Below are 25,953 nucleotides of genomic sequence, written 5' to 3'. Positions count from 1 at the left end.
ATCAGTAAATTGTTTGCATTTCATATAAATATAGATAGATATCTAGATAGGTTGGTAGGTAGGTAGGTAGATTGATAGATACATAGATAGATGCATATTTTTTTTCAATAGCCTTTTTGATTAACGTACTAATGGTTATGTCCATTTTTTCTGTCGTTTACTTATAGCTGAGTCATTTTCATTGGAGGATGCATCCATTTGGAGGACGAATGGAAAAACTTATGAGAAATGGGTTTGCTCACTCACACACAAACTCATATGTCATACTAATGATATGATTTTAAGGTATTGGTTCTTATTTTCTTGTAAATTTGATAGGAATTATGTTTTTTTGGTCATTTTCAAGTTGATTAGGTTACTGAATGACTTGTGCAGATTGTGTCAAGAAGTAGTGTTGCTGAAGGCTGAAGTGGCTGAGCTACTGTTTCCAGTTATACTTGTAAATCTAGCAGGAAGGAAGGATTTAAGTTCAGAACTGTACCAGTTAATATCCTCCCAGGTTGGACCCTTGTGTAAATTCTCTCTGGCCTTTTTCTTTGTACACAAGTTTTTACTTGTTTTCTTCCTCAAAAGAATTGATTTTGTCTGACAGAAACATAATGATAGTTTAGTCGTATCGAATTTTTGGTCTTTGTGCTAGAAGTTTACATGTTCTTGAAGCAGATAAACTAACTTTTACTTTAAACCTTCTTTTCTTTTCTTTTTTCTTTTTTTTTTTAAATGGTGCTAAACTTTTAACCTTCTTGAACTTGCAAAACTGAAGAAGGTATCTTTGGTCATTTCAGGTTCAAGGGAACATTTTTACAGAATCCAATCAGTTGATCAAATCAATCCAGCTTATATTGGGTGCACTTAATGTACTTCGAGTGTCTCATGTCACAAAAAGAGAAACGACATCAACACCATCCAAACGTGGAAGCATTAAGGTAATCATTTTTTTTTTTTTTTTTTGAGAAAGTGATGAATTATTTAATCCAGAAACAAAAACATTAAGGTAATCATATGTGATGCTTCCTGTTTAGTATTATGAATTGCTAGGAAGAAACTATGTAACTGTTTCATCTTCTTACTGTTGGTCTCTAAACAGATTTTTTATACTACATGTAATTTTGCTTTAGTTTGGATGATAGTTTACCATTCTTTCAGTAACCCTCTCACTTGTGCTTATGTGAAGTTGTTTATGGCATAATATCTTTTACTTTTTTACCTGGATTACTGCCGATCTAGCTATGCTATTATTCTATTTACAGCACCTTTACTACCATCTTATTTAGGCAATATAGCCTGCTTAGTTATTTACAAGTGTTTGTGAGCCTTCCTTTTAAAATTAAAAGTTTATGAAGGAAAATGACAGAAAAAACGAACAATTATCAATAATTGTGATCAAAATCACAAAGAAGAACCCATTCAATCCAGCTTTGTGGGATTCTAACATTACTCTTTCTCCTTCCTTTTGCTGCCTAGCTGGAGTGAGTAGTTATATTGAGAAGTTGATGAGAAATTTCTTGTGGAAGGTTTTGATGATTTTAAACACCATCTAGTTAAATGAGTCAGGTGAGGTCTATAGGCCTATGTAGGATGTTAAGAGACACCCACATGTGTAGGGATGACATGGCTAGTAAATAAGGAGAACATTCATAGAGATGACATAGAGTTGTAATTATGCAAGCTGGTGTATGTCCTCTTATGTCTTTTTCCTTTTGAAGCATGTAACCCTAAGGGCATTATAATCATTGTAAACACCTTCACACAACTATAAATATAGCCTCAAGACATGGGGTAGAGCATTCAAACCTCTTCCTCATGGCTTAAATTCGTCCATTCACCTCTCTCTTCTCCTCTTCCTTCTCTTCCTTGGTTTTTTCTCTCCTCTCTCCCAAGAAGTAGAATTCCTCTCTTTTCTCCTTCCCTTGAGATCTCTTGTGTTTATGTATATTTCCTAGAAATCAACATGGTATCAGAGCGGGCAAAGATCTGAGATGAAAATGAAGAAGAAGATGGAGAAGAAAGGGAAGAAGAAGAAGAAAGAAAAAGAAAAAATACGAGTTTCTCATTTTTTCTTAAGTCTTTCTTTCCCAATTCCCGTTTTTCATTAGATTTGTTAAGGAATAGTCCCACATGGACTAGTGAGTACAAAAATCTTGAGTTAATTAGCTGGAAAATATGTTTCCTAAGTTGGCTAGTCATTTTGGGTTGGGCCTTGGACCCAACTTCACATGGTATTAGAGCGGGTACTCATATGTGGGCCTACACTTAAATTATCTACTTGTAGAGCCACAAAAAGAGGACCTATACCTAAAATTATCTACTTGTAGAGCCACAAAAGAAGGCCTATACCTAAATTATCCACTTGTAGAGCCACAAAAGGGGGCCTACAAATGAGGGGGAGTGTTAAGGAATAGTCACACATGGATTAGTGAGTACAAAGATCTTGAGTTTATTACCTAGGAAAGAGGTTTCCTAATTTGGCTTAGTCATTTTGGGAAGGGCCTTGGATCCAACTTAACAAGATTTTTTACTCTTTTACTGTATCTTTCCTATAGAAAATTGTATACAATTGGAAAGATCTTTGAGTCTAGTTTCCAACTCAAAAAGAATCGTTGAAATTAGATTTTTCTAGAAAGAGATATCGACATTTGAAGCAACAAAAGTCAAGCAACAGAAAAGTTTCGTGTAGTAGTAGAAAACCTCAATTTTCTGAACGTTTTTGTACCAACACTATTGAGGATTTATATTGAGAATTTATCTCAAAAGAAAGCTACGTGGCTCTACTTTCTATCCCAATAAACCTTTTCTCAATCTGATCTTTCTAGAGAGAGATATCCATATTGGAAGAATCAAAGGTTATTTTGGTATCCTTTTTTTATTTTATGAAAGACGATTTTATTAAGAGAGAGAGCCAAGTGAAACAAAAATGGGGGAGCTATCCCCTAACAAAAATGCGTGGTATGCGAAGGATATTGAAAAAGAATGTTAAGCACCTAGCCAATACTACCCAAAAGACCGGCCTGTTAGGAGCGGAAGGAATAGGTACTTAATCCAGGACCATAACAGTACCCCGCCCTTCCCCGAGCCGACGACCGCGGAGGCTACCACAACAGAGCAACCAGAGCCATGTCGAACCCGGGTCAGTCCAGGCGCGTGACCACCCGCATCCGCCTTGGGGGCGCCGGGATTCGAAGTCGGGACGCAGCGCTAGCTCTGATACCAAATGTTAAGTACCTAGCCAATACTACCCAAAAGATCGGCTTGTTAGGAGCGGAAGGAATAGGTACTTAACCCAGGACCATAACAAAGAACTACTCTTATCAGGCCTCCAAATTAACTTATCCGGTCTGTTAGCCTGAATAGTGGTCGGCTGAATGGCTTCCAAAAGGCGAGTGGCCTTCAGAGCTTGCAGATTTGATAGGCCTCGACGAGGATGAATGTTCCAGCCCTTCACAGGCGGCTTCAACAACTGAAATCCTCCTCTGTATGGAGATCTTGAAGAGGGTCAGAAAAGAGTTCTGTAGAAGCACATCGCCTACCCACCAATCTTCCCACATAATAGTGGATCGCCGAGGAGAAAATCGGGAGAAGGAGATAGAGAGATCTTCAGATAGAAGATAAACGCCTTCTATGTCCCCCCTCGGTCCACCATATCGAGGAGATGCCGAGTTTCACATGCACCATATCTTTCCAGAGGTTTGGAATGGCCGAGTTGAATCTCCAAATCCATTTTAGGGTACGGTTCATGTCTCTGGTTAGGCGGATCTTGAGACCTCCGTGAGACTTTGGAAGGCAGACATCCTCCCAGCTGACCAAATGATACTTAAAAATTTGAGCTAGTTCCTCTCCAAAGAAAACACTTCTTCATCTTATTCAGCAATCGGCAAACAGGGTAGGGCAAGGCAGAAAAGATAAATAATAATTTGGAATATCAGCAACGCTTGATTTGAGAAGGGTGAGCCTTCCTACCTTGCTAAGCAAACGCCCCTTCTAGGTGGCAAGACACATATCAATCTTTTCAATTACCGGAGTCCAGAGATCTTTGCATATGCGTCTCGAGAACAGGGGAAGACCGAGGTAAGTACAAGGGGTGGATGAAACTGAACAACCGAGGACATTAGCCATTTCCGAGAGGGAGCTCAGGTTAATATTAGAGCCAATCAAGGAGGTCTTCCCCCATTTAACCTTCTATCCCGAGCATAACTCATAAAGCCCAAGAACGGCCTTAATTCTTCTAATGCTGGCCATTGTTCCGACTCCGAATATCAATGTGTCGTCAACATATTGGAGGATAGGAATAAAATCCATAGAGGTGTTGGTTGGGGCTAGGCACCCACGTTCTTTTGCTGAGTAGAGCATAGCTGAGAGAAATTTTGCCACTATGTTGCATAAAAGTGGGTAAAAGGGTCGCCTTGCCTTAGCCCCCTCAAGCTCTTAAAGCAACCACAGGCCGTTCCATTAAGGATGAGAAAATAAGAAGGCGATGACTAACAACTTGTGATCCAGAATCTCCATTGATCCCCAAAACTCATGTGGCACACGAGATCTTCCAAAAGTGTTCGAATTACACGGTCAAAAGCTTTCTCTAGGTCCAACTTCAGTGCGAATATCAACTTCTTTGAGTGGGAAAAATGGTCGACAAACTATAGTGGAGTTCAATGTGTTTCTGCCCTTCAGGAATGCACTCTGACCATGGTTGATTACTAAAGGGAGAACCGTCTTTAGTCGATGCACGAGGAGTCTGGCAATGATCTTGTATGTGGTCGAAACTAGGCTGATTGGCCGAAAGTCACTTGGAGTCTCGACATTTTTCTTCTTGGGGACTAGATACATGAAAGAGGCACCTATGCTCTGAAAGGAGATGCCTTGCTAAAAAAATCTACCATCGCATAAATATGCCCCTTTATGGTTGGCCAAGCCCGCCAGTAGAAATCGCCATTAAATCCATTAGGGCCCGGGGCTATCGCAAGCCATACCCATAACTGCTTTTTCGATTTCTTTCTGGGAGAAGGGGACCTCAAGAAGACGAAGTAGTGCGGGGGCAGACGACCAAAATGAAGCTACTTTTTCGATTTCCTTATGGGAGATGAAGCTAATGTGAGTCGACGAGGAAACGGTCCAACTTAGAGAGAATTGGACGTTGTTGTCTGTTGGACAATGTGAAGGTCTTCCTGAAAAAGAGGATCTCCTCCAACTCCCTACTGCTGATGAAATCCTAAAATCTTCTCATACGGATAAGATGCGGATAGTCGGCAGTTGCTTTTCATCACAGAACCAGATTACATTGAAATCCCCAGCAAAAATCCAAGGCAAAGGCCACCGGAGTTGGGGATCATAGAGCTCCTCCCAAAAACTCATTCTCTTATTATAACGATTTGGGCCATATACTCTAGTGAGGCACCATTGGGAGCCGGAACTGTGATCACGAAAAATGAATCCCCACTGAGTAACTCCCATGGTGGGTGCCAACCGCATCAAATAGAGAGGCATCCCACAACACCATGATTCCTCCATAGTAGCCAATCGCATTTACAGCCGCCCACTGTAAAGTGGGGCAGCTCTAGAGATCTTGGGCGAGTCTGTCATCTGAGGCCTGGCACTTTGTTTCCTGAAGCACAATGATAGAAGACTTGAATTGGGATAGGAGGTGACACATGATTGCTCGCTTCCGAGAAGAATCTACTCCCCGAACATTCCAAGAAATCAAAATCATTTATGATTCTTCCGTTGGACTCCTGAATCATCGTTCCCTCCTAGAATCTGGCCATGGTAAACCACTCCCAAAAGCCGAGCTAAGTTCATCATGTTTTGACATGTTTCATCATCGTACTGATCCTGCTCAGATTGAAGTTCCACTATCTTCCTTTGAGGGGGAGTGTTAAGAGACACCCACGTGTAGGGTTGGCATGGCTAGTAAATAAGGATAACTTCCATAGAGATGACTTAGAATTGTAATTATGCAAGTTGGTGTATGTTCTCTTATGTCTTTTTCCTTTTAAAGTATGTGGCCCTATGGGCATTGTAGTCATTGTGAACACCTTCACACAACTATAAATATAGCCTCAAGGCATGGGGTAGAGTATCCAAGCCTTTTCCTCTTGGCTCAAATTCGTCCATACTCCTCTCCCTCTTTTCTTCTTCCTTCTCTCCCTTGGTTTCTCCTCTCCTCCCTCCCAAGAGCTAGAATTCTTTTATTCTCTCCTTACCTTGAGATCTCTTGTGTTTTTGTATTCTTTTTTAGAAATCAACAAAGGATGTGGATGGAGAATTAGTAGAATAGGGACTCAAATAATGCTCTTCTCACCGAATGGTGTTGGAGGATGATCGTGCACCCTTCTCTCCCATGGGTTCCATTTGTTGTTCACAAGATGGCGAACCAAACGCAAGTTGGTGGTTAGGTGATGGCCGATTGAGTAGACTTGCAACAGTGTGAAGGTAAGTATTTCATACATACATCTTTCCACCCCATATCCATTTCTCGACTGGCAACGGAAGAAAACCCTCATTTAAAAAAAACAAAAAAAAGGGGGAAGAAAACCCAATTTTTTTCTAACTTTTGGATTAAGGATGCTCCTCTTAAGAATATCTTCCCTCGGCTATATAGCTTGGGAAGAAATCGAGGTGCTCTTCTCTCTCCATTATGATAAATGGCAGCATCCGGAAAATCAACTAGACTTCTCGCTCTTGAAATATGCAATTTAATCAAAGTAATGAAGCGTACTTTAAGAGTGATCAAGGTTCATCGCTCTTGTGCCTATTTGGCATAATACCTTCTCGGTTGCATCTTGCTACAAGAAGTTAATCGTGCGACCTTACTCTACCTGCCCTATCACCACTGCCTGGTTCCTCTCCAGCCCACCCAAAGTCTAGTGTTTGTATGGATTGCTCTTCATGGAAAGATCCTAACTAGGGACAATCTCATGAAGAGGGCTCATCTCTGCCAAGTAATTTATGCTTACTTTTTTGCCAGGTTTAGGAAAAAATTGATCACTTCTTCATTACACATTCTGATGGAGAATTTGGAGCTTCTTTATCGGCCTTTTTAATTTCCCTCTCTATTTTTTTGAAATGATGATGATTTTATTTCAAAAGAGAGCAAGAAAATACAAGAAGGGAGACCTCCCCTTACAACAAGAGACTCAAGTGCAGGAAAGAGAGGAAACAAGGTCTGTAATATCAAGAAATAGCTGCCAATGATGCCATGGAGGGAATGAGGTGGAGCACTAACCAATGACCACCTAGGAGTCCCTTTCACAATGAGCAGACCACTGAAATGATTCTGAAAGATGTGAAGGCCGTGGAGAGGCCCAAGAGTTCTACAGTGGTCGAGTCCCTCCACACATTTTGTAGCTTTGTATCTATTTGCTCCAGGAATCCTTTTCCATTTATGGGTTCAGTCATACTCAAGGCATGTCTAGTCTTTGTTGCATGGGAGATAATTTGACCAGAAAGAAATCAAAGGTGCTTTAGCAGTCAGTCCTCACCTTGGAAGGTTGTCACTTAGAAGACCCTCTCCCTTCTGATTCTGTAGCTGTGCTCTTTAGAAATGTTTGAGGAAATTCAGGGTGGGGTAATCAGAAGCAGTTGGTCTCAGGTTGCTCTTGTCCTAAGCACACGATTCAAGGGGAGTGGACAGCACCAGAAAATGAGTTTATCAAGAACAATTTTGATTGATATTTTCGCGGAAATCCTGGGCCATCTGGTTTTGGTGGAATTTTTTGGAATTCGAATGATGCTGTCATTGCTTCTTATACTGAACTACATCGCATTTCGGATTCCACAATGGCAAAACTTCAAGCTCTAACACATGGATTGAGAATCTTTAGAGAGGAATTTTTAGGAAGGCTCCATGTTGAAGGATACTGCAGAAATTTCATCAATTGGTGCATTGGCAGCAAGCCTCGGTGATAGGGTTTGCTTTTTTAAAATTCAAGACCTCTCTAAAGATGTTGTCTGTATTTTATGTACCTAGATCATGGAATAGCTCTGTTGATTCTCTAGCTAGAGAGGGGATTTTCCTCCAATCTCTTATTGTAAGGGCCCCTCCTCTTTGACATTCTTGTTTAGCTTTTTGGCTTTTTAATGAATTTTGCGTTTTCTAAAAAACATCAAGAAAATATGAGAGGAGAGTGCTACGAAAAAAATTTGGGGTTTGGCAATAGGCAGGCTGCTTGATCTTACTCTCTCTTTTTGTATTCTAAAGTTAAATGACCATCTCACTATTGAAGGATTTCCTTGGGCTGAAAATATGATTGCTTGGATTAACAGACTACTCGAATTTCTAGTGGTAACGCAAGGTCCCGTTACATTTCTGGGAGATCAAAAGATACATCAGTTCCAGCAAATAAAGTTATGACATCAGGATTGAAGGTAAATTCTCATAAATATTGAATGCTTCATCCACACATTAATATTTGTTGGTAGCTTATTTCAATTGTGTGTTGTTAGTTACTGGTTATTTACTGACAAATTATTTCATCACCAGGTGTATTGGCTTCCCATCGATTACCTTCTTGTAGCTGAGGCAGCCATTGTGAGTATCAATCTGGGCTAGTGACTTACACACTCAGATTTATTATCAGTTCTCATGTGTTTATTTGTGTATGCATTTTATTTATTTTTTATTAGTTTACAAACATCGTATAGTATTCAATTCTCTGAAATTCCCTTGTGTTCGTCTTGGCATGACCTTTTATATTGGATTTATGTACTTGCAGCGCTGTGGATCCTACTTCACAGCCATGCTGTACGTGGAGCACTGGTGTGAAGAACATTTTGGTGGCCTCACATTAGGGCATCCTAATTTTACTCATATTGAATTGGTTAGTACCAAAACATATTTCATGCATGTAATGCTTTTGTCTTGCGATTTAGATTTGAGCACATCATGCGATTGTCATCGGATGGTGTGCCACCTCATCTTTCCCCCCATGGTGTCACTGGTAGATTTTTCTTGATATTTTGGACATTGCTTCCACCATTTCTTATACTTGGTCTCATGTCCTCCCCCTCCTCCCCCCTCTTGTTGTTAGGGAGGCCTCCCTTGATGTATCTTCCCTTTCTTTGAAATAAAACTGTCATCATTTAAAAACAAAAAAAAGTTTAGAGAGGATTCTTCTAAGCATAATTTGCACAATGGTGTGCCATATTTTTTGCTCTTGCCAGGTTCCTCCCCATGTTGAACTACTGATTGTGGCAGTCACGCAAATCAATGAACCTGACAGCTTATATGGAATTGTCCAGTCACACAAGGTCATTCAATTTAATATTGTAGTCGATCTTTTTTACATATTTTTGTGGTTTTAACTTTCCAAATAGCAACTTTCTATTAGGAAATTTATCAGAAAAAAGATCTTGAGTAAATCGGCTTTGGTATTGGCTCCTCGACTGCTTCTTTTTCTTGATTGGCTTACAAATAATATTGTCCAACAGTTGGAATCTCAAGTTATTACCTATGAGCATGAGGGGAACTGGAATAAAGCTCTTGAGTCTTATGACTTGCTAGTAAGAAGAAAAGAACGATTGTATGGTCGATCAGACAATTTGTTTAATATCCAATCTCAAGGAGCACAAGGACTGGTTTCCCCTAAAGACAAAAAGGGGATAGGCAACTGGAATTCTTACAAAGGACTGATGAGATCTTTACAACAGATTGGATGCACTCATATTTTGGATGTATATTGCCAAGGATTAGCTGCACAGAAAGGCCAGTATCTGCATGAATCTGAGTTCACTGAATTGCAGGTTTGAGTTAAAAAATTTGTTCATCTATGATCCGTAGGTATAGAATGAAACATGCAGGAATTTTTATCTGCAAGTTTTATTAGGCAGCTTTTGTATTCTCTACATAAATTTAGTTTTAATTCTTCTTTTTGGATCTAGAAATGGGCATGTAGAGATTAGAAATTGGTGAAGAAGTAAATGCTTTAAGCTTGTTATATATTGCTCTAGTGTGAAACACTGTATTACTTTTGTAGTACGAAGCAGCTTGGAGAACAGGAAACTGGGATTTCTCTTCACTTTATGCAGAAACAGATTCTCCACATGTGAACCGGCATGTTAATAGTGTTCACTTTCATGAAAACTTGCACAGGTATTTTATACAAATGATTTCTGCAAGTTTTTGGCATGAGTAGATATTACTCGCCAAGTTTTTTTTTTTTTTTTTTTTGGTGAAGAATGAACTTGTTCTTATTGATGGCATCTCATAGGACTAACCCTGCCTAAGGATCACACTAGAAACTTCATAGTATTCCATTATCCACAGCTATTTTTATAAAGAATATAGGCTGCCCGTTAGGTTTAGTTTTAATATGAAAGAATTTTAAAATTGCATCAACTAGGTATGCTGGAAAATGGGAAAAACCCGAAACAGGCCCAAGTGAACTGAGTTTGTAGACATCCTCATTCTTTGTGGAATTGTTTGTAGACATTCCCATTGGCGTTTGTACAATGGCATTTGCAATTTTCGTGGTTTTGTTCAGATTAAATGGTGTCATAAGCCTTGTAGCTCTAATAGTATTACAGATTCTTTGGAGTGAGTGGGAGTGCCATTACAATGGATTGTAGATGAGAATGCTGTTCCTCTTGATCTAGTTTTCCCTTTTCTTTTTATTTTCTTGCTCATTGGGTTGCTTGACCTTGCATTTGTTTTGTAAAAGTGTGAGCTTTAAGAGAAAAAGAGAGAAAAAGAAGAAAATAGAGAAACAAGGAGAAGAAAAGAGTATGTGAAGCTGCACTCGATAGGGCAAAAACTCGAGCCCTGTTCTATTAAATATCTCTTAAGTGAAAAACTTTAGGTAAGTTACAAGAATACCCCTCATTAACTTAAAACCGCATAAATTACTGAATACTAAGAATCTTATCAAACTTGAAACTTATACTTCTAACAGGACTCCTTGCCTATTGCTATCTCACGAGGTGTATGCCAGATTGGTGAAATGACCAAAATACTCTTACATGGATACGATCAAGTTTGGTGGAATTTTTGTTTCTTTTGTATTTCTTCTTTTTCTTCAATGAAATTTTAACATTGTTTTCTTAAAGAAAAAGAGTTGAGGAGCTTTCCTTTGGTGAGTTGTTGAGGTTGCTGCAATTAAGAAGTGTTTGATTTGGTCACAAATGGAAAATTTTTAGGAAAGAGAGAAACTTCCTTTGTGTAACCGTATATCTTAGGAATGTCTCTTCTTACAGCATGCCAGCAACTGATCTCTATTTACAGGTGTGAGGACATTTCCTCCCTCAACTTACATAAGAATCATATAATTTGTCTCCACACATTTACATTCAAGTTCATAAAATAATAGCTAATAAAATAATGGTCCCAATGTCTTATTTACACTATGGTACAAGTGAGCTGCTTTGAATGATAGTTGTAGAATATTGAGCTATTTGGTTCCATGCTTGCTTCAACTAAGCAAGTAAGACCTGATTCAACTCAGGCCATTGATGTTGCTACGACTACACGGGAGGAAGATTCTGGCAGGGCATTTTGAATGACATTCTGAGGACCGTCAAAGGGGAAGAAGATGTTTCCTCAAAAATGGACTACGATCTGCAGAAGAGCGATTCGACGAAGACAACCAGGCGACGCCACGACATCTCTCTTCACCCCCTTCTAATTCAGCTTCATCCCTACCACCCTATCGATTACTTGTGTGCTTCTTCGAGCTACCTCTTGTATCTGGGTGACGATGAAAACTGGATCGCAGAGAGCCTTCATCACCATCCCGATGGCGGCGTGCGAGTCTTTCATCGCGCAGTTCATGGAGGCTACTAAGCTTGATCGGGAATCTTCGCCAAGGTTCAAGGAACTTTGATCTGGACCTTGGTGCTTCTGTTTTCTTGTCATGTGCCAGAACAATACCGAGTTTGTGACATTATGCAGTATCGAGACCACATCACCAGGGCGCGTGTCACTATTCCAAAGGCCACAAACATCCACTTCGGCTGGTTTCCTTCATTTCCATCCAGCCCGAAAAGCCAACACCCTGAACTTCCTACTGATGTCCCCCATCAGCTCATCCCCTCTACGGAAACAATTTGAACCTGCTTCTCCTTGGAACCAGCCAACCATCTCAATCCCTCCGCATTTGCTTAGCTCTAGACTCAAACGGCTAGTCTGTGCTGCTTTTGTCTCTTCAAACATCCTAGACACTGATAGTGTGGGTATTTCCAACTGGTTTTTTCAACATTTGAGACTCAATTACCTGCCATTTCTGAGTCCCGACAATTGGTTGGTATCCTTCCAATCGCTCGAGGATCAATGGATGGCTACTCAATTTCCCCCCTCAACATTTGTCTCCCCTGTTCGTGATTGGTCCTCATCCTCATGCAACTACGGCTTCGGTTAGTGGCTTTTGGTTGCTGACCTTCCACTAGAACTATGGGACGTGGGAGTTTTTTGGCTTATCGCCGACTGTTTTGGCTCTCTTATCAGAATCGATAATTGCACAACAAGCTATCGCAAACTCGATTGTTCATTAAACCACACCGTAAACACTCTAGGAAATCCTTTTTGCGGCTGGATGTCGGACAAGCTTTCTTATGGATTCACATTTCGTTCGGTGAGCTCATCGGCGATGCTGAAGATGTTGCCTCTCTCGCCGGAAACCGTTCGGGCGACGAGTCCCCCTAGACAACCATTGTGATGCTTGCCACTCGCCTGCCACCCTGTGCAGCTGCCATCCATTCAATTTGAATTCAAATTCAGAACCACCTCTGCAGCCTTGCCGTTCTGAACTCATTGCTCCCACTGCTCCTGCCACCTGGCTCGTTTTTCTCCTAGCTAGAGCACTCCCCCCATGGAGTCCCGTCAGCTCATTTTTTATTAATTTCCCTCATTATCCCTCTCAATTGCCCCCGCCTACCCTTTCCACTTCTACTTACCAACGCAACTCCCTCCTATCCCAACCAGAACCTAGAGTTTCCACCCTTCGCAGCCGGCAACCCCCCCCCCCCCCCCCCCCCCCCCCCCTTGTTCCCAACTATCTGTAGAAGGACTTTGATTGCGAGTCCACTTCTTTGATCACCAGCCATACTAGACACTTCCTGGCAGGTGAGCCCAGCCCACTCGCCAGCTTCTTTGGCCACCTATTAGCACTGGCGTCGCAACATGCCTAGCATCCCTTATAGAGGGAAATTTAGCAATGCACCCCCTACCATGGTGGACGTAGCCCCTAACGATCAAGGCTTTTCATCCACTGGAGAGCTTTGTTTCCCCCCTTTGAATGACCATACACAATAGTTCTTTACAGAAAACAAAAGAACATCAAGGGAGGCCTCCCCTAACAACAAGAGATTAAGAGAGGGACCCAATTTGACACATAAATTAGCAGCTGAGTTGGTTGATCTAATAACTGGGACTAAGTACAAGACGTAGTGGGAACAATATCCATAATATCAAGAAAAAATTATCAGTGACACCACGGGGGGAAGGAGGCGGTGGAACACCAGCTAATGACGACTTTAGAGTCACCCTCCACGATGTGTGGACCTCTGAAGCGATCCTGGTAGATGTGAAGCCCATGGAGGATGCCAGAGAGCTCAACAATAGTTGAGATCGCAACGCGAGAGGACCAGAGTATGACATAATAGTAGTTCCTGCCCCCCCCCCCCCCCCCCCCCCCCCAAAGCCAGCCAAACCCGGGTTCCCAAAAGCGTTACTGTCAAAGTTGAGCTTGTAATATCCCATGGGGGGGACTTCCAAATATCAATATGGCGGGGCGTGAGGCATGATTAAACCGTCTGGAATTCTTTTCAATCCAAAGGCACCATGGAACGTAAGCAACACAAGCAACTAACAAAAGCTTATCGAGGTTAGGGAGATGGGTGCCATATGAGAAACGGCACATCGTGCTCAAGTCAGAGGGGATGCAAAAACTGAGGCCCATACTATCAATCATAGAGGTCCAGACCTTCTAGGCTAAAGCACAGTGGAAGAGAAGGTGACTGATGGTCTCGGCTTCTACCCCACAAGGGGAACATAGAGGGTCAAAAGTAGTGTTTCCACGTCAGATAAGATTGTCAGCAGTGAGAATCCTGTTGCGACAGGCACTCCAAAGGAAAATTTTCACCTTTGGAGGAGCCAAAGGCCTCCAAGCAAATGTAGCCTTGTGAGGGGCAAGAAGCTATGTCGAACCCATAAGGTGACGATATACTGGCTTCACTTGGGGCTGCATTTCGATCTCACCTCTCTGCTGCATTGCTAAAGATGCAGGGAGGACTTCCAGGCATGGCATCCCGCGCGACGTTTTGAGAACTGAAGACGATGACAGTGACACCGATTGGACCGCCGTTCATCACCGGAAGCATTGACACCAAAATCCCCGAGGCTTTGTGACACCACCCACTACCCCATTTCACTTTACTTATCCCTCAACCTTGTTGTCAATCGCATGAGTGACTCTCTGCAACACTTCTTGCATTCGGGTGACAACAAGGATTGGGGCTCGCTTGGCCTTCATCACCATCCTAGTGGCCACCTGCCCCTCCTTCATCCCTCTGTTCACAGAGGCCACGACTGTAGACCATGACTCTCGCCTACGAACTAGGGAGTTCCTAGTCTGGACCCTAGCATTTCAGTTTCCTCACCGTCTATCGGAGATGAATCGCCAAATGACACGTCGTCCAGTACAAAGACTGAAGCACCATGGCTCGCATTGCTATCCCAGAGGCTACCAATGCCGCATTTGGTTGGAGCCAGTTCACCCAATCCCTCAACATTTCCTCCTGCCTTCATCGCTAGCTAGTGTCAGAGTGGTTCCGTCCACTCTTGTAGGCGGTAGCTTTCCGCACCTAACAGATCGGTCTTTTGGGTGTATTGGCTAGCCACTGTCATAGTATCAAAGCTGGGCACGCCACGTCCCGTGTTTGAATCCCATGAGAGGCGGTCAAGAATGGGCGGGGTGGGTGTCAGAGTGGTTCCATCCACTCTTGTAGGCGGTAGTTTTCCGCACCTAATAGATCGGTCTTTTGGGTGTGTTGACTAGCCGCTGTCAGCTAGGACCTAGCCCCCCACTCTTTGCATCTAACTATCCCCCACTACTACCCAACCCGACGACTCCAAAATTGCTCTTTGTTGTCCCCTACCTCACCCCGCCTACTCCAGCCTCTTCACCGCCACCGTTGACAATCTCGGTCCCCTCGCACTTGCTTCGTTCTGGCCTTGACCGATTGCAATGCGTAGCCTTGGTCACTTTGAGCACCTCACCTACTGACAGCCAGATTATTTCAGACTAGGTGAGACGAGAACATTCTGGCTCGACGACGGATACTTCAATGCTAGCAAGCTCAGCCCAAAGCAAGCTCGGTGGCAAGTTTTCTTGGCCGAGTTTGACTTTGAGATGAGGTACAAGTTGGGGAAAGCCTATGCTATTGGAGATACCTTAAGCAGGAAAACGGATTCTGCTATGCCTTTTGATGGAGAAAAGGGCACAAGGGTATTGGCGCATATACAGTGCATAGCACCAGATTGCATTGTTGGAACACGCTCAGAAATGGAATTTGTGCGTGCAGCAGAGGCAGAAGTGCGTGTGGCGCTATGTGAACAGCAGTCAGTAACCTCAACGGATGATGCGGCAAGCGGCAGACCCTTCACGCGCATCATGCTCGATGCGGTAGCGGCTGCGCGAGATGGATATACGCGCAACACATGCGTCGACACTTGTTTCACGCGCGGTGCGGTAGCAACAGAACCTGATGTGGCATACGATGCACACATAGGCGCAGGAGACGTGCGCTTTATGCAAGGCGTGCCTGCGCACATGCAAGACCATCTTGTCGCAGAAACGGAAAATGCGACTTGGCGATTACGAGTCTTAGCAACAATTACACATGTTAGTACTTCGTTGCTAGACCGAATTCGCACTAGACTTCACCAAGACGCCCAGACCTTCAGCATTGTGCAAGCTGCAACCTTGGGTGAGAGGAGAAGACTATGGCTTGACGACAGATTGCTCAAGACCAAAGGTAATCGACTTTATGTGCCTAAGTACGATTACCTACAACATGACCGCTTGAGGGAATGCCATGATTCCTTGTGGGGAGGACATCCAGGCCAAAGACGGACATTGGCCTTGCTCTTTGGCCAGTACTATTGGCTAGACAGAGCGATGTGGAGGAGTTTGTGTACACATGTTTTATCTATCAACAAGATATGATGAAACAAAGAAAGCCCGGAGGCTTGTTACAGCCTTTGCCCATTCCAAAACGGCCGTGGGAGTCTATTTCAATGGACTTCCTTTCTGGTTTGCGCAAGAAAGAAGGGCTTGAGTCTATCATGGTAGTGGTGGACCAGGTTACGTAGCACGGAACATTTGTAACAGTGCCAAGTGATTGTACAGTAGAGGAGGTTGCTCGAGCTTTCATGGCACAAGTGGTGAAGTACTGGGGTGTGTCCACAACGATCATCAGTGATCGTAACCCCAGATTCACAAGAAAATTTTGGACCGAGTTAATTAAACTATTGGGAATTACTCAATAATTTTCCACTAGTATTCATCCTCAGCCTGACGGCCAAATGGAGCACATAAAGACCGAGAGGAGCGCCAAAGGGGAGAGCCCCGGAGGACGTAATACTTGGCAAAGTGGCAGGGTCAACCAAAAAGCAAGACAACATGGCAAGACACTGCCGAGTTGTAGCAATCCGAGAAGGAGGTGGCCCACTATTGCCAGGGGATGCAGACGAGGGCGTCTGCCTTATGGCGGTGGGAGTATGAGACGGTGGATGAAGCCATGGTGTGGCCAAACACCAAGGCCGAAGACTGTGCAAGTCCAGTGCACAACAATAGCAACGATGGCTAAGGCCAAGTGCAATGGCACAGCCTAGAGGGGCGCACACATATGGCCGGCCCGGAATCAACTATAGTGGAAGAAGTCGTACTTACGCTTGCCAAACGGATGGGAAAGCAGCAAGGTACGCAACAACCCCAGCAGCCAGCCCAGACACAAGGCCACCAGGCGCCCGCACGCGAAATGGGGTTTCCTCAGGCGCTCGCCTGACCAGAAACCGAATTTTCAGGATCTGGCGAATTTCTGGGCGTTTTTAGAGATTTCAAAGTGCCAGGACGGATTCTGAGCCTTCTAAAGCCCAGGGGAGGAGGCTATAAATAGGAGGGGCCTCTCCCATTGTAAAGAGGAGGAATTTCGGATTCTTAGCATTCTTTGCTCTTTGAGTGTATAGAGAGAGTTTTTAGCCTTGGCCTTCAAGAGTGTTTGGCCACCCTTTGTAATCTTGTATTCTCAATACAAAGTAGGTTTTTCTCTTCTATATCTTGGTCTTTTCGTTGTCCCTTTTGGCTTGCAACTTCTTGTGTGAAGTATCGGTGGGAAGATCCGAGGCTCAAGGAGGCTGACTAGTTCTTTGGAAGAGGTAGGCCGCATGGGGTAGATATTCCGTTGGGCTAGACGGACTTAGCCCAAATCTGACCGCGTGACACTAGGTCTCCTGTCAGCTACGATTGGACTACTGCTCGTTGTCGTCCTACCTATGCCCAGACAAGTGGATAATCACTTTCTGCTCACTCGGTGATTGCCGAATGGTGGCTAGGCTCCCATTTCCTTAGTTCGGAACTGGAACCCTGCCTCGCACCGACAATGTCTCAGTTAGTGGATCCAAATTACGAGTCTTCCACTTGAGCTATGGGAAGACAATACCTTTAGTCTCATTGCCAGCCACTTCGGCACCCTCATTAGACTGGACAAGTACATTGCCTATCGTTGAAGGCTCGACCATGCCCGGCTCTTTATCAACCCTTGAGGCAACCTTCCTACAGATCGACGCCAGCCAATCCTTTTTTTGACTTGGCGATTCATTTGGAGGCCTCGTGGGCGACTCTATCACTTCCACTAGCGCCAACAACAGTGATGAAACCCCACTCCGATCCTTAGCCCGGCGCAACACTGCCAACCTAATGGGCCACCTGACCTGCCAGCAGGCCCCCTGTCACCTATAAGACCCCCGACACTATTTACAGGCCCACCCGCTACCAGGAATGCCGCTCTTTTTGGGAAGAGCTCATTGACCTCCTACCTCATTGGCCCATCCCATGGCTACTCGCTGGGGACTTTTGACTTTAATGCGATTATTTTCTATAGCAAAAAGTTTCCTCTTGTTACCAGAATCTCTACTACCATGAAGCACTTTGCTGATTTTATGGGCAGTTTCGTGTTGGAGGAAATCTACCTCTCCGGTAAGATCTTCACTTGGTCAAACGGGCAACGGCCTCCCATCCTTTCCAAGCTAGATCGCTTCTTTGCCACTGATGATTGGCTCAGGATCTATGAGAACACGTGGTTCTGTTTTAAGTCGTACTGGCTCTGATCATTGGCCCATTCAGATTGATACCAAACTTGACAAATGGGGTCATGCTCCCTTTAAGTTTGACAATACTTGGCTGATGGATAAGGTTATGGTGGGGGGCTATTTTGGACCCCAATTATGATGGTTGGTCCCTCCACTCATTGTGGAAGGGGATTCTTGGGTTGTCGTCGGATGGTACTCCTCCTCCACTTCCCTGCCCTGGCGTCATTGGCAGATTTATCTCAACATTATGGATCTTGTACCCTCTTTCCCTTGTACCTGGTCCCATGTTCTCCGATCAGCCAATTCGGCTACAGATTTTCGTGCCTAAGTGGGTCCCTCCCTTCAATCTCTTGTTGTAAGGGGAGGCTTCCCTTGTGTATTTTCTTTTTGCTTGAAATAAAATAATCACTATTTCAAAAAAAGACCTGATTCAACTCATGGTTCTGTGATTGTCTCCTAAATGTTGGATTTTTTTAGTCTCACTTGCAAGTGGATGCAATTTGTGTTAAATTGACCCACCACCAACATCAAATGCTGTCGGGCTGTCGGCACGATTGAATGGTTCCAACTCAATTGTTGCTTTGTAGCTTCTTTGTATCTATCACCACTTTCCCTCTTGTATTTATTTCTTTTTGTCGACTAAATTCAAAAAATTCAAAAGAAACAATGATTTGTTGGGAATTTATTATTCCAACAAAAAAAATTTGGGAGTTTTGTAGCATTTTTGGATGCACTAGATGTGGCTTCGTGATTTGCCACTTCAGACATGCTCTTCTTCATTAGAAGACATTTAAAAAAAAAAAAACTACTGCTTGCAATTGATGTTATTTGGATTCTATTAGTTTTTCTCTGGTTATGCAAGACATTTTCTGTCAATAAGATTCTACTTTTTTTAATGCATTCTTTGCTGTATTAATTGAGTCGTTTCTTATCATATGCTGAATGCTTGAGTATCATTTACGTTGAAGGATTAAACTTTTTCCTTGCATTTGCATGTGCTTTTTTCTATTCCCCCAATTTAAAGCTGCTTGAGGGCTTTGCAAGAAGGAGACTCAAATGAATTTCATGCAAAGCTTATGGATTCAAAACAGGTTTATAAGATACATTCCTTTTTCTTTCTTTCAAGATTTTCTTTTTGAAATCTATTCCAGAAAAAAAAAATGATTTTCTTATTGGTATAGTTTTGATATATTTCCTGACTTGCTTTGGCTTTTCTTTTTGGGATTAGGATCTTGTTTTGTCTCTTTCTCTTGCAAGCAAGGAGAGTACAGAAACTATTCATTCATCAATAGTTAGACTTCAGGTAAAGCATATGCTTCTTGATGTTTATTGTATGTGAATGCTGTTCAACTATTCATGGTTTTGCTGCTTTAGTTTTGTTGGTTTTGTTGGTTCGTCTTTAATATATTATCACTTTTATTAAAAAAGCTATTCATGGTTTTGACTTTTGTGGGGATGCAGATTTTGGACCATCTTGGAATTGCGTGGGATTTGCGCTGGAAATCAAATTCTTATCAGGATTTGAAACTGGTTCCTGGTTTTCAAAAGTTTGAGCCAGCCATCCCAAACATGCCCCAGGTCTGACGTACTTCACTCTTTTTATTTTGGGAGAGACTTTCTTTTGAATGTTGGAAAGATTCACTAGGTTCTGTTTAATTTATATGTGATTCATGTCTATACATAATAAAGAGAAATTGTTGCTTTCTGCTCATACTTTTGGTTGCTTCATGCAGTTGGAACGGCTGAATGCGGATTGGAGCTTCATATTGAAGCAGACACAATTACATTTCAATTTATTGGAGCCATTCATTGCATTTAGACGAGTCCTACTTCAAATTTTGAGCTGCAAGGACTGCACTGTGCAACACCTTTTGAAATCTGCTTCTGCTCTTCGTAAGGTGATTTCACTAGTGCCATTTTCTTTTCTTATTTTAAGAAAAGTTATTCAAGAAAACTGGGAATAGACCAATGCATTACATTTTTTTTTAAAGGGCAACAATTTGATGATTAATCAGGGAAAAGGGAGAGCAAGTGCCCAAATCCCTAGAGGATAAAAATCACCAATAAAAATAACAGAAAGAGAAACCACAACCTTTGGAGATTATCAACAATATCATTCACTGATCTTACAACATTGAACCCAACTATTAAGGAATAGTCTCACATGGATTATTGAGTACAAAGATCTTGAGTTTATTAGTTGGGAAAGAGGTTTTCTAAGTTGGCTAATCATTTTGGGATGGGCCTTGGACCCAACTTAACATGGTATCAAAGCAAATATTCATATGCGGGCCTGCACCTAAAAAAACTATCTACATGTAGAGCCACAAAAGAGGACCCACACCTAAACTATCCACTTGTAGAGCCACAAAAGAGAGCCTACATCTAAACTATCTACTCCTAAATTATCCACTTGTAGATCCACAAAAGAGGGTCTACACGTGAGGGGGAGTGTTAAGGAACAGTCCCACGTAGATTACTGAGTACAAGGATCTTGAGTTTATTAGTTAGGAAAGAGGTTTCCTAAGTTGGCTAGTCATTTTGGGATGAACCTTGGACCCAACTTAACACCAACGAATATCAAATCCTTTACAAGTTGAATAATTTCATCAAAATAATACCTTAGCCGCCAGATGGTGCAGAGAAACCTGCACATCAGGTAACTGTGGTAGTAGAATTGCCTTCAACAATGAGTGGACTAGTCTGTCACCAATCAACCTCGTCTGTCACCAGTCAACCTAGAAACCCCCTGTCCGGTAGCTCCTGCCCTGTTACTTGCTCGCTGCCTCCGCTGGCCACATACCAGCACCGACGTTGTATCACATCCAGAGCCCTCTCTCCTGGCGAATCCAGCAGCTCGCCCACCCACCAACTGATCCGGTCTTGGGCAATTTCTGCTTCCCTTTTCTGGATGACAGAAACCAACAATTCTTCCTGGCTCTACAATCTGAGCATGGCAAATTTGATGTGGAAACATGGAGCCGAGAATGGGAGTGACTTACAAGGGCTACTTACCGTGAAAAAAACCCACTTCAGGAGTTAATTGAAAAGGAAGAAAATGATTGTAACCTTATAGAATGTCCGCAAGATTGGATCTCCTAGGATGCGTGCCACTATGCGCAATCTTCTTTCTAGGAGCCGCCCATCAATTGTAATCTTGCAAGAATCTTAATGTCAAAGCCCTTCTAATTCCTTTGTTCTTGATTTATGGGATTGTAGCAATCTAGAGTGGCTAACTATTAACGCTATCAGTTTTTTCGGAGGTCTTCTCCTCCTTTGGAATTCATCTTGTTGTTGAGGTATTGGATCTCGTTATTGGTTCATTCTCTATTGGAATCAAATTACGGGAAAGATGCATTGGTTTTATTTGGGGCCACACTGGAATTTACGGGCCCACTTGATACCGGGAGCGCCGCTCCTTTTGGGAAGAACTCACTGATCGCATATCTCATTGGCCCATCCCTTGGCTCCTTATTGGGGATTTTAATGCAATCCGTTTATGCTGTGATAAGTCTCCCCCTGCAACAAGAATTTCTTCTACTATGCTTCACTTTGCTGATTTTATTGGTACCTTTGAACTGGTGGAAACTTGTCTTTCCGGTAAGACCTTCACGTGGTCAAATGGGCAACTATCTCCCATCCTTTCCAAGCTGGATCGCTTCTTCGCCACTGGTGATTGGCTCAGGCTCTATGAGAATGCATGTGGTTCTGTTTTAAGCCGTGTTGGCTCAGATTATCGGCTCATCCAGATTGATACCAAAATTGACAAATGGGGCCCTGCCCCCTTTAGGTTTGACAACACTTAGCTGATGGCTAAGAACTTTGCTGATTATATTACCCTGTGGTGGGGGGACTATTGGGGATCCCAATTATGATGGCAGGTCCTTCCCTCGCAAGCTGAAGCGTCTTAAAGACAAACTCAAATCTTGGTCCTCGAAATGTCACGTCCCTGCCACTTCTCCTAAGTCCTCACTCATTTGCTTGCCTTGACCTGATCGAGGAGCAAAGGTGCCTTATACTAAATTCTCTAATTGCACCTCTCTTCAAAGTAGTCTTCAATCTATTACTCAAATTGAACGAGTGCTATGGAAGCAACGAGCCCGTTTTAGGTGGCTGGCCGAGAGCGACGCCAACACAATTCTTTCAGGCTATCGCCTCGGTTCGCCAGAGGACTGAGTCACTTCTCTGTCTATCGACAATGAAGTTACTTCGGATAGGGCCTCAATTATTGATGCTCTTCTTAGTTTTTTTAAATCTTTACAGAGAAGACTGCCACCACTGCCCTCGTCTTTCTAGCCTTCGCTTCGCCTCGATCTCTCTTGCCTTAGCAGCCTTAATTGAGTTACCTTTTTTGGATCTTGAAGTTGAGGATGTTGTTTTGGGCCTCCCGCAAGATAAGGCCCCAAAGGATATAATGGTGAATTCTATAGAACTTGTTGGCCTACCTTGAAGACAAATGTTATCTCCATGGTCCACAGCTTCTATGATTGTGTTATCACTTACAAACGTATTGGGATTCTTTTTTTGAAATTTGCAATATATCCTCTTACTAGAATTGTATATGGACACACACCCCCAGATCCGCCAACCACTTGGCGGACTACTATGCAAAACTGGGATCATCCCTCCAAAGCCTCGTTGTGAAGGATGGCCCCTCTCTATCTATCAGTTGTCGTTTTTTCCTTTTTTATATTATATTCGCACATTCCATAAAATAAAAAAGTCATCTCTAGCCCGTACAAGATCATTGCTCGCGTCATGGCTTGCCATCTTATGGTTGTTCTTCCTACCATCATCACAGCGGTTAGTGCTTTTATCCAAGGCCGAGACATCCTCGACTCGACCATGGCCACTCACGAGATTGTTGATCACTTTGTCAATTTGGGCCTCCCTTTTTTTGTCCTCAAGCTTGACCTCGCAAAGGCCTTCGATCGTGTGAGTTGTTCCCTTCTGGATGATATTCTACTATGCATGGGCTTTGGGGATAGATGAAGATTTTGGATTCGTAGTATGTTCCTCCGTCATGGAATTCCATCTGTTGACATTTTTTATATTTTTGAAGGGGTAGGGGTTAGTGCATAATGTAAGTTAAGAGGGACATGAAATACAATGAAAAGTACTTTCCCTAGGGAAAGTGAGATGGAATGTAAAGTACTTGTTTGTGTTAGTGTACGCAATGGAAAGTGCAGTGTAAAGTACTTGTTTGTGTTAGTGTGCGCAATGGAAAGTGCAGTATAAAGTACTTGTTTGTGTTAGTGTGTACAATGGAAAGTGTGGTGTAAAGTGAATATAGTTTATTTATTAAATAAAATATTTTGATATATTTGACTATAAAAAAAATAAATTAATATTAGTAAATTAATATTAATATTATATCTGACTATAATATATTAAATATAATAATTAAAAAAATGCTTACTTTTATATTATTAAAACTGTAATCAAATTTTAATTTTGTAATATCTAAATATAAAATAATTATACAAATATCGTACTACATAGCGTACTACACAAATATCGTAATAATAAAAATAAAAATAATACAAATATAACTCAATCATCTTTTTAATATAAAAGAAATATATTTATTCATACAAAAGTACAGCACAATGAAATAATTTGTTCATACAAAAGTACTACATAATAGTCAATAATTTTGCCACATCTGAATTGCTAAAACATCTCGATAATATGATGCTCTTTCAGATTGTATTGCAGACTCCTTCTGAGTACTTCTTTGAGTATCCACATCATCCTCAACATCATCACTACTATTACTTTCATTGTTATCTTCACAATATTCTCCACCAGAATCATCACTTGAATCATCTTCTTCATCTTCAAATAAATCCATGTGATCTTCCATGTGTATATAATTATGCAATACACAACAGGCAATCACAATCTTAACCTGGACATCAAAATCAAAAGGAGGAGCATCTTTTAATATCTTGAAATAAACTTTTAAAGCCCCAAATGTACGCTCGATAGTGTTCCGTTAAGATGAGTGTCTTCGATTAAATAATTCTCTTTCATCCGTAGGAATATTATTCCCAACCTCTTGCAAGTGATAACGAGTACCTCGATAGGGAGCCAAGAACCCAGGAAGATTTGCATATCCAGTATCTACCAAATAATATTTGCCTACAATAAAATATATATCTATTATAATCTAAAAAAAATATAAATATAAATAGACTATATAGAGAGAAGCGATATTTACCTTCAGGAACATAAAGTTTATCTCGTCTGGTTAATGCTGACTTCAATACACGTGAATCGGATGCTGATCCCTCCCATCCAGCAAGTATATATGTGAATTGCATGTCAAATGTACATGCTGCCATTACGTTTTGTGAGAGAAAAACCTTCCTGTTCCAGAATCTTGCTTGTTGATCAAATGGGATATGTGCTTTAATATGAGTACCATCGATGACACCAATGCAATCCTAATAAAAAAATCATTAATACAAATATATATTTTTATAGTAACTGAAAATTATTCATCAAACGACTTTATGTTTACCTTAAAATATGGATAATAGATATCACTGTTCAAGATCTTTGAATGAGTACGTTTTGAAGGTCGCTTGATGTAATCAGATTGTAGTCTGATAATAGCTTTTAACACCTTGTTAAAATACTTACTAATTGTCCAATTTGATCTTTCAAACATCTCTGAGGTGACATTGTAAGATTGTTGTTGACCAATAATGATACAAAAATATGCAAACTGTTCTTCCACAGATATTGTCCTTGTATCAGATAAAAATCTTCTACTTTTCAAGATTTCAGCCAACTTGAGAAAAATAGTTTGATTCATCATATACACTTTTCGAAATTTAATAGGCGATCTTTCTAATGCTTTCTTTAAATATCGTGGACCACCCATGTGATAAGAACGTTGTATTTGCCTATTACAATCGTTTAAGTATGAATGGACAAGGACAAGTATAACTGTATAAGCTGCAATACAAATACATATTTTCTCCCTTTCTGGTAGATTATCCATGGGTACCTGCAATACTAGACATTGAATTATGAAAACATGGTTCAAACACATTCAATAATACACATTCATAATTGACCAGAAATTCATTAGATTTCAGCTAATGGTTCGGATCTCTTCCTACGCCGAGTAGAAAAAATTCTATCCCCATCATTGCTTGGTGTTTTGCTTTTCGGAGGAGCATCACTTGGAGACTCTATAATGTTGGGTGTTGGGATCTCCCTGATTGCATCATCTTCATCAATGTCATCAATCATTGTCCCTTCTACAAAAGTTGAAAGGTTATCATCTGACTCCACGCTTGTGTGACTCGCTTTCCCCATGGCCATAGTGTTTCCAACCACAATAGCCAATTTTTCATAGAGCGGACAACCTTCCCACCTATACTTTTCGGCTTCTCTATGCGTCTACATGAAAATTTATCATTTAAAATACTAAAAAACATGATTAATAAAGCAAGAAACATAACATTCTATGTTACATTTACAAACCTTTATATAGTCTTGCCACACTGTCTTACTAGCAATGACTTTTTGGATTGTTGGATCCCACCCAAAGCCGTTAGTGTTTAGGCATGTACTCACAACCGTATACATTCTTTTCCAAGTCCTCACGCGGTTTTTCAATTGGTCTACTGTTTTTTGGTTCGTTG

At 41.8% G+C, this 25,953-nt stretch overlaps 1 protein-coding gene and 1 pseudogene across 6 annotated transcripts in view; one reads left to right on the top strand and one right to left on the bottom strand.

The window, feature by feature from the left end:
• Nucleotides 1-25,953, top strand: part of LOC137936533 (serine/threonine-protein kinase ATM) — a 128,226-nt gene that overhangs the window by 73,471 nt on the left and 28,802 nt on the right. For all 6 annotated transcript variants that reach the window (XM_068781262.1, XM_068781261.1, XM_068781260.1 and 3 more), the window contains 13 exons: nt 168-285; nt 376-499; nt 786-926; nt 8,257-8,358; nt 8,474-8,521; nt 8,706-8,810; nt 9,154-9,240; nt 9,421-9,732; nt 9,966-10,081; nt 19,317-19,383; nt 19,521-19,595; nt 19,754-19,870; nt 20,026-20,190. In XM_068781262.1, coding sequence (XP_068637363.1) covers nt 168-285; nt 376-499; nt 786-926; nt 8,257-8,358; nt 8,474-8,521; nt 8,706-8,810; nt 9,154-9,240; nt 9,421-9,732; nt 9,966-10,081; nt 19,317-19,383; nt 19,521-19,595; nt 19,754-19,870; nt 20,026-20,190 — 1,577 coding nt within the window. The remainder of the gene's footprint in view (nt 1-167; nt 286-375; nt 500-785; nt 927-8,256; nt 8,359-8,473; nt 8,522-8,705; nt 8,811-9,153; nt 9,241-9,420; nt 9,733-9,965; nt 10,082-19,316; nt 19,384-19,520; nt 19,596-19,753; nt 19,871-20,025; nt 20,191-25,953) is intronic.
• On the bottom strand, nt 23,940-24,968 carry LOC137936116 (uncharacterized; annotated as a pseudogene).

Source organism: Aristolochia californica, unplaced genomic scaffold (assembly GCF_029961685.1).
Source record: "Aristolochia californica isolate CCGP_79_NKW_82.1479 unplaced genomic scaffold, dmAriCali1.0.hap1 SCAF_7, whole genome shotgun sequence".
NCBI lineage: Eukaryota > Viridiplantae > Streptophyta > Magnoliopsida > Piperales > Aristolochiaceae > Aristolochia > Aristolochia californica.
This window is presented reverse-complemented; position numbering and strand designations above follow the sequence as displayed.